General features: G+C 36.0%; 1 protein-coding gene across 1 annotated transcript; it reads left to right on the forward strand.

Moving 5' to 3' along the window:
- The first annotated feature begins 5,934 nt into the window (after window positions 1-5,934).
- LOC114032150 (olfactory receptor 6C4-like) lies at window positions 5,935-6,894 on the forward strand. The gene has a single exon (XM_027847387.1). It carries the CDS (start codon window positions 5,953-5,955, stop codon window positions 6,892-6,894), a length of 942 nt encoding a protein of 313 aa, XP_027703188.1. The 5' UTR covers window positions 5,935-5,952.
- The last annotated feature ends 1,983 nt before the right edge of the window (window positions 6,895-8,877 follow it).

The following is an 8,877-nucleotide window of genomic DNA, read 5'->3' on the forward strand; positions in this document are numbered from 1 at the left end:
GTTTCTTTGAATGTCCCCTTTAAATAGGTATTTACTTACACTAATAAGGTACTTACTTGGGACAAGCAAACAAAATTATATGGTTTTATTTTATGACAGCAATAATCAAACTTTAAATCGTCAAAAAAAATTTAATACTGGGAGTGCTTAATGGTAGTGAAATCAATGCTATAGGCATATTGGCAAATAATATAGTGAATAATTTTGGGAACTCTGAAGTCTTTATTAAACACCATAAGAAAGCAGACAGCTTTTTTCCATATTTTATAAACTATTTAATTAAATTGAGTCACATGACCAACAAGATAGGAAATTAGACATTTTCTCCCAACATCATGACCTCTCAAAGTTCTCCAAATAGGAATTACACACAAGAAATAAGATTTTCTCTCAACATAGAGATAACTATAGCAACATCAACAACAAAAACAAAACCTCTATATCTCTCTCTCTTTATAAATATTTGTATACATATATATATATACATACATATGCATATATATGTGAACAAAGTTATTGAAAGAATTGCAAACTATTAACAATCTCATAAAAGAATACTCCAAATTATCAATAGAGAAATGCAAATTGAAACAACCTTGAGATTTCACCTCACATTCTGCAGATTGGTAAGTATGACAAAAATGCTAACAGTCAATATTGGAAGGCTTGTGGGAAGATAGGTGCACTAGTGCATTGTTGGTGGAGGTGTGAATCATTGCAACCCTTTTGGAAAGCAGTTTTAAATTATGCAAAATTACCAAAGTGTCAATATCCTTCGACATATTTGACAAGAAATGTCATTGCTAAGATTATTCTCCAAGGAGACCACTGATAAAAAATCCCAATGTACATCAAAATATTTATAGCAGCGTTTTTGTGGTAGCAAAGAATTGGAAATAAAGTAGATGAACTTTAATTGAGGGATGGCTAAACAAATTGTGGTACATGAATGCAATGGAATATTACTCTGCTATTTAAAAAAATAGTAAATGTGATGAATACAGAGAAGCAAGAAAAGATCTCCATGAACTGATGCAGATTGAAGTAAGCAGAGCCTAGAACACAATATATACAATGACTACAATTTAACAGAAAGAACAACCATACACACACACACACACACACACACACACACACACACACACACATACAAACACAAAAATCAAAAGTGAATATTGCAGAGTAGTTGTTGTTGTTGTTGGTGGTGGTGGTTCTTCATTTTTCAAAGAGGACCAATGACATCACAAGGTGATATCTTGGCTCCTGCATGAATTGAATTTAAGTGAGGGAGGGTTGCACAAAGTCATCAGTTTCATTCTCTCTTCCAGCATCATCAAAGTCTAATGGCAACTCAAAAGTCAAGACAACTGGCAATGGCCTAAGGTGCAGTGTTTTCAATGAAAACCTTGGTGTTTTCAACGTTTGACTAAGGTCTAAGTATCTCACAGCACCTGCTTCAGCCTCCTTCATTGCTGTTGTAATAAACTGTTTTCATCCTCCCATTCCACAAGGGGAAGTTTTCACAAGTTTGAGGTAGACAGCCCCTTAACTCACCATGAGGTTTGAGGCCTATCAGTTACCCTCAATTTGATTTAGCCCATCTGCCAAGATGATTTCTGCTGCACATACTATAGCTTCTTGGAGCCACAGATGACAGCTGAGTGCCAAGTAGACACCAAAGGTGGATAAGCAACCCTGAAAATGGCTTGCCAGACACTCACACCAGAGGTGCTAGTCCTCCTTGAAGATTTATATCAAACATGAATGGATCAAAAAAAGAGATACGAGAAGACACTCCCAACCAAGCCCTTTGGAGAGGTGGGAATGATGCACATTGCATATATTTTTAGACTTTTTCCAATGTATTTATCAGTTATTCTGATTTTTTTCCTCTTTTTTATTCTTTAAATTGCTATATTAGACGGTTCTATGGAAGGAAAAGGGGAGGGGAGGGATAGAAGGGAAAACCATGGCGTTATTTTAAAAAAGATGTCAACAAAATATATATTTAAGAAATAAAAAAATAACAGAGTTGTGAGAGCTTGCCATACCCCCTAAGCTTCTTTTCTCTATAGCATTTTAGGTCATGGGATTTTATTCATCCTATCTCTGTTCTGAAATCTACTTTCCCCAAATTTTGTGGTGAATATAAAATTATTTCCCACTTTCCTCTCCTTTTTATATCACATATACAAAGAGGTGTTACTTTGCACCCACCACCTAATAGGTAAGAAAGAGGTCTAAAATGTATGGTCCAAGTCTTGCTTCTGATTTGGAGAGCAAAATTTCTGCTATAGAAAACCATAAATATATTAATGCTCAATTTGAATAAATTATATCATTCTAGAACAGTAATTCTTAACTTGGGCTCCCTAAACTTGGGGTTATTTTTCTTTTTTCTTTTTTTTAGTATTTAAATGCATTGATTCCATCATAAGTAGTCTCCCTTATGAGCCTATGTGTTTTATTTTATATACTTAAAATAGTTCTCTGAGAAAGAAGTCTATAAGATGACCCATACTGCCAAAGGGACCCATGACACAAAAAAAGATAAGAATTCCTATGGAGCCATATTGCAGTCTTGAGTCCCATAACCAAAGTCTTGGGAAAACTGATGAGATCAAACTTGCCTCCTTGATTAATGTATCCAGGTCATATAATTTATTACCTATACTTTATTTATGCATAGATACCTAAAGTTACACACTTATTATTGGTTCCATTCTTTTATTTTGTTTATAAAATATCTATCTCATTTTGTAAGATTGGCAAGGAAACGTTAAAATGTGAGGAAATTTTTTAAAAAATAGAAACAGTGAAAAAATAAGTACAATCTTAATGCTGCACTTTCAGATTTTCAAAAGTGACCAATTAGCTTCCTAAAGGGAATCTCTACTATCTCAAGAGAATCCTCCTAGGCTTTGGGTTCTTCAATGTTTTGTTCTTGCCAATCCTAATGACTTCTGGGTATATCAAAGATCTGCTTGTTGGTCTTGGTGCTTTTTGCATGGCCATAATAAATAATCTAGTGAGAAGCATATCATAGATGCTCTGGACCACCAAAGAAAAACAGTCCTTACCACAGAACTTTGAATGGTGTGAGAGTTCAATTCTGGAAAATGGGGTATGAAATTGAAAACTGTAATATATAGGTATGAATCCTAGAAAATATATGTAAAGGAAAAAGTAGCTGAGGACACTCTGTTCTCTTTTAGATAGGTACTCAGTACTCAAGCTCTCCTTATTTCACAGGATGCATTGCCCTGAGGGGTAGGAAAGGAGAACCTTCAAGATATGAGGGAAGGGAATCAGGCCTTCTTACTAAAGTTTCAACAAAAAGAAATGTTCAATTAACTTGTCTTTCAATTTCAAGAACCAAGGAATGCATGTGGCTAAAATCCTGTGGTTGTATATATTTTGAGCATTGTTTTAAAACTTTGCTTGGGAATTGGGAGGTGGGGGAGAGGAGAAGTGAAAACAAAAACAGGCCTTGTTATTCTTGTCTGTTACAAGAATCTCTCTAAAATCTTCCTCTCATAACGTGGAGATATCAGAAATGCAAGTGTTTCCTCTTTTTCCCTTTACCTCAGTCTAGGTGGTAGAAGATAAAAAAAACACAAGAGGACCCCAAGATTCTAACTTATGGGTCCCACAAACCCAGATGTGTAAGTATCTCTCTTCAATCTGCTTGCTTATATAATGGTTCCACCTTTATGGTAATATAGAATACAGGTGCAAAACACTGGCTGGAGACCACTGCAGCCTGAACCAGATTGAAAAGTAATCGGGAAATATTTAACAAAATAAATAAAAATACAATAGACCATAGATACTGTTAATATGTGGTTTTCTAAGCCAATATTTGGTCAGCAGAGCTCCTTTTATATGGTTTAGCAGGCTCAATTTCTATTTGAGTTTGATGTCACTATTTAGACTCCAACACTCCTTTCAAGCAAGGTCTTCATTGACAAAGCAGAGCAGGGGCCAGAAATCTGGACAGATTTGATAGTCATTTTGCATATTGTTTTTCAGTCATTTCAATTATGTTTGATTCTTCATGATCCAATTTGGGGTTTCTCTGGCAGAGTTACTGGAGTCATTTGCCATTTCCTTCTCTAGCTCATTTTACAAATGAGGAAACTGAGGCAAAATGATTAAATGACTTGCCTAGGGTCACACAGCTAGTAAGTGCCTGAGGCCGGATTTGAACTCAGGAAGAGGAGTCTTCCTGACTTTAGACCCAATACTTTATCCACTGTGCCACACTGCTGCATTATTTTGCATAATGTAGCCCCATCAAGTAATTCCCAATGGCATACTTATTGCACTATAGACTTCTGATTTACTATTAATATGCTGTGTTCCCTTCTACAAAAGATTTATTCTAATGCCTCATCTTGGAACAAAAGTAATCCTTGGTTCCAGAAGACTGTTAGATTCCAGTTCCTATTATGATAAATAGTAAGTAATAAGTGGATAGAGACTACATATGTGATTTTACCAGCATAGAGAGCTCCCAGATGAGGAAATTCCATCTACTTATGCAGGTCAGCACCTTCTCTGAAACTTATAGTTTTAGAGAACTGTTTAGAGTAATGGCGTCAAACTCAAATAGAAAGGCGTCCCCTAAATCATACATAAGGAACCCCAAGGGCCATATATTGACTTGGAAAATCATATATGTTTATCTATTGCTTTTTCAATTGATACATCAGTACATTAAAATCAGAGGGGAACTGCACTTTAATCTTGCTCCTGCCACACTCAGGAGGGTTGTGGGTAGCCTGCAGCCAGTGGCTATGGGTTTGACACCCTCCAGGGCACTGAGAGTTTTAAGTGGCTTACTCACAGTCACACAGCCCATATATGCCAAAGATAGAATCTGATTCCAGGTCTTCCTGAGTTTGAGGTCAGCTCTGTTTGCATTACATCATATTGCCTCTCAACTAATAAAACTAAGTATTAAATAAGGTGAAATTGATACTCCATTAACTGTTTTCTGGAAGGATTTATTATTATTTTGGTTAAATATATTTATATTTTCAACATTAGTATAAATTGTTATTTGGGTCAGAGGTTGTTTTATAACCAAAAAAAGCTTTCCTTAAGGATAGAATATTAATTACTGAAATAAAAGAAATATAATAATGTGATTTAAGAAAAAGGCACTGGATTTTATATCAGAAGACTTGGATTCAAGGCAAGGCTCTGATCTCTTTATGACTTTGAGCAAATCACTTGATCTCTCTCAAGCCAACCCTTCTCACCTATAAAATGGGAATAATGCTACCTCATTATTTTATCTGTCTCTGGTGAGGACCTTTTCAAAATGAATTGTAAACTATAAGGTGCTATGGAAATGTAAGCTATTGCTTGAAAAATACCAGGAAAAGGTTTCATTTTTGTTATATTAGATGCATATTAGAAACTAAAATTGCAGACTAGGTTTTATTCCTTTTACTTACTGAGTTAATCTCATGTTAATTAATTCAATTTGAAATAGGCCAGCAATTTCACACATTTAAAATACATACTGATTGAATGTATATAGATAGCTTAAAGACTTATTGAGGGACAGTTAGGTGGCACAGTGGATAGAGTACCGGCCCTGGAGTCAGGAGGACCTGAGTTCAAATTTGGTCTCAGACCAGACACTTGACACTTACTAGCTGTGCGACCCTGGACAAGTCACTTAACCCCGTTACCTACCAAAAAAAAAAAAAAAGACTTGTTGAATCCCTTTTCAAACTCAAGTAACTACCTAGAAAATCTGTAGAATTAATGTTCCCTTTTTCCACTCAGTCAGGAAGAATTCCTTTTTATTTGGACAAAGTGCCACCTTTCATGTTTCTCTTTGCATACAGCATATAAACATAAGATTGCTTCCCTTCCCTCCCACAATATCTCTTCATCAGCAATGATGTTTTACTCGTTATAGGTCCTGCAGAGCACATGATGAAAATAGGTAATTTGACAAATGTCCAAGAATTTATCCTGGAAGGATTTCCTGCTGCCCAACACCTGGGGAAACCCCTCTTCATAGTCCACTCGCTTTTGTACCTAGTGTCCATCATGGGAAGCATTGTCATTGTCACCATCACATGGGCTGATCGCTGCCTCCAAACACCAATGTATTTTTTCCTAAGTAATTTCTCCTTCTTGGAAAGCTGCTTTATAACTGTTGTTATTCCCAAACTGCTAGCAATCTTCCTTTCAGGAATGCAAACAATTTCCTTTGCTGCCTGCCTCACCCAAAGCTTTTTCTTTCTATTTTTGGGGTCAACATGCTTCTTCCTTTTGGCTGTGATGTCCCTGGATAGGTATATGGCAATCTGTAACCCTCTGCATTACCACAGCATCATGAGCATGCGGGTCTGTTTCCTCTTAGTTTTATCCTGCTATGCTTTGGGTTTCATATTAATCATTGGCCTAATCCTAATGGTCTCTCGGTTATCTTTCTGTGGCCTTAATGTCATCAACCATTTCTTCTGTGACCTAGGCTCTCTGGTGCATCTTTCATGTTCTGATACCAGTCGTGTTGAATCATTAACCTTTCTTCTTTCTATAGTTATCATCTTATCTTCCCTCACCATAACAGTCATATCATACATTAATATAATAACTACGATAATTAATCTCCCATCTGCCAAAGAGAGACAGAAAGCCTTTTCCACCTGTTCTTCCCACCTCATTGTCCTTTTCTTGACATATGGAAGTTGTGTTTTTATATATGTGAAACCAAAGCAGTCTGACAGACTAGAAGCCAACAAAGAGGCAGCACTTGTGAATACTGTGATCACCCCTTTGCTGAATCCTTTCGTTTATACACTACGAAATAAGCAAGTGAAAAAAGCCTTGAGAGATGTTTTATACAGAATTAAATCCATGAGATAGTCAATTTTAGATTTGGAAAGAGACTTAAAGTCATCTAAGACAAGCTGATATATGAGTCCTCCTCTACATAATCCTGGGTCAGGGCAGCTAGATGGTGCAGTGGACAGAGCACCAGCTCTGGAGTCAGGAGGACCTGAGTTCAAATCTGGCCTCAGACACATGATACTCACTAGCTGTGTGACCCTGGGCAAGTCACTTAACCCAATTGCCTTGCAAGAAAAAAAAAGCAGATAGATCCCATAATCCTGGGTCAGTGATTCCCTCATACTTTCCTAAAAGAGTGAAAAATATCTCACACCCTCCCTGAATGGTTAATTCCATTTGGGGACACCTTAAATCTTTGGAATATTCCTTATATGCCCTTATTAATCTTTTGCTTGGTTTGAGTTTTGCCTTTAGAATCTACTCTGAATAAGTATCATTCTTCCATATAAAGGGCCATTGTTGATTGAATACTCTTCCTTTTGTTAAGTTAGACATCTAACTTAGCCAGGGAAGCCAAGAGCCAAATGAGGCAAGGGAGAGGTCTTTCCAAACTTTTGTTGTATCATGTAATTTTCAAATCCTTCACTGTGGCTGTAATTTGCTAACTAGCCATGGCAATTATGATGGCCAATGGATTCATTCCCTTATAGCCAATCTGTTGATGGTGAGCATCTTCATAATGTGTTTTAAAATGATTCTTGGACAGCACTCCATTTGCTTCTAGGACCAAACTCAAAGTATTTCAAGCTTCTGCAATATACCAGAGTTTATGCTTTACTAACTTAGCCAAACAATAGCCAGATCACCCTCAACGTTATGATGAGGCAACAGACAAGACTATCCTTAAAATGTGGACTTCAAGATTTAAGCAAATGATCAAGAAGTGATAAGTTCAGCAGAACTGCCACCTCCCTTCATCTGGCCGCACATTTCTATCAGCATGTAGTAGACCGTGTTTCCATTTACTTTTTATTGCTTACTTGATTTTTAAAAAGAGTATACTATTTATCACCAAAAATGAATGTTACAAACATGTTATACAGTTTAAAACTAGAAATTGCAAATTCTCTATTTTTTTTTCCATTTTTCAATATGAAACTGTTATTTCATTGCTATAGCAAATTCCCAGAAAGAAAATTCCCTTTACTGGGGCAGGCCAGCATCTTCTCTGCCACTGATAATTGCCTAAAACTCTGAGAGGCTGAGTGACTTTACCAGGGTAACACTGCCGGCATGTGTCAGGTTCTAGACTTGAAACCAGATCTTGACTTTGAGGCCAGCTTTCTGATTTTGCATATATATTGATTTTAACAAAAGAGTAACAAAAATAGTTTTGTTTTCTTCAGTGTCCTCTTCCCTTCTCTTTTCTTTTTCTGTCATTTTTATGGACTTGTGGTTGTCATTGATTGTTTTTATTATTTTACACGGTTTTGTCAATGTGTAAATGACTGTTTGGACTGTGCTTTCTTCCCTCTGGATTTCTTCAGTGTTTCTTTATTTCTTTGGATTCTTTCTATTTGTTACTCTATAGTATACAAAACTATTATGTTTATATAATATAATTTATTATATCATTCTCTGATCAATGTGCATATTGCTTGCTGCCAGCTGTTTAATAACATGATAAAGATTCTACAGACATTTTATACAAAGAAATCTGCTTTTTCCTTTCAATAATATTCTTAGAACACTGTGCTAGTAATTGGATCCTAGGCCAAAGATCTGAATAGTTTTGTAACTCTCACTGCATATCACCATTTGTCAGTAACTTGCACAAAGAAGGTGTATCATAAACAGTTTTGCATTGAATTGAACGTTGCTTTTCAAAATGGCAGCACAAATTTACAAATCTACAATTAGAACAATGGTCTGCCCATTGCTCTGTAATATTTCCAACACTGAATTTTATATATTTTAACATCATTTGCTAATTTAATTAATACAATAAGTACCTCAGAGGTATTTTAATGTTGAATTCTACTATTATTAAAGAGTGGT

This window comes from Vombatus ursinus, unplaced genomic scaffold, assembly GCF_900497805.2.
Source record: "Vombatus ursinus unplaced genomic scaffold, bare-nosed wombat genome assembly UNPS02015404.1, whole genome shotgun sequence".
Classification (NCBI taxonomy): Eukaryota; Metazoa; Chordata; class Mammalia; order Diprotodontia; family Vombatidae; genus Vombatus; species Vombatus ursinus.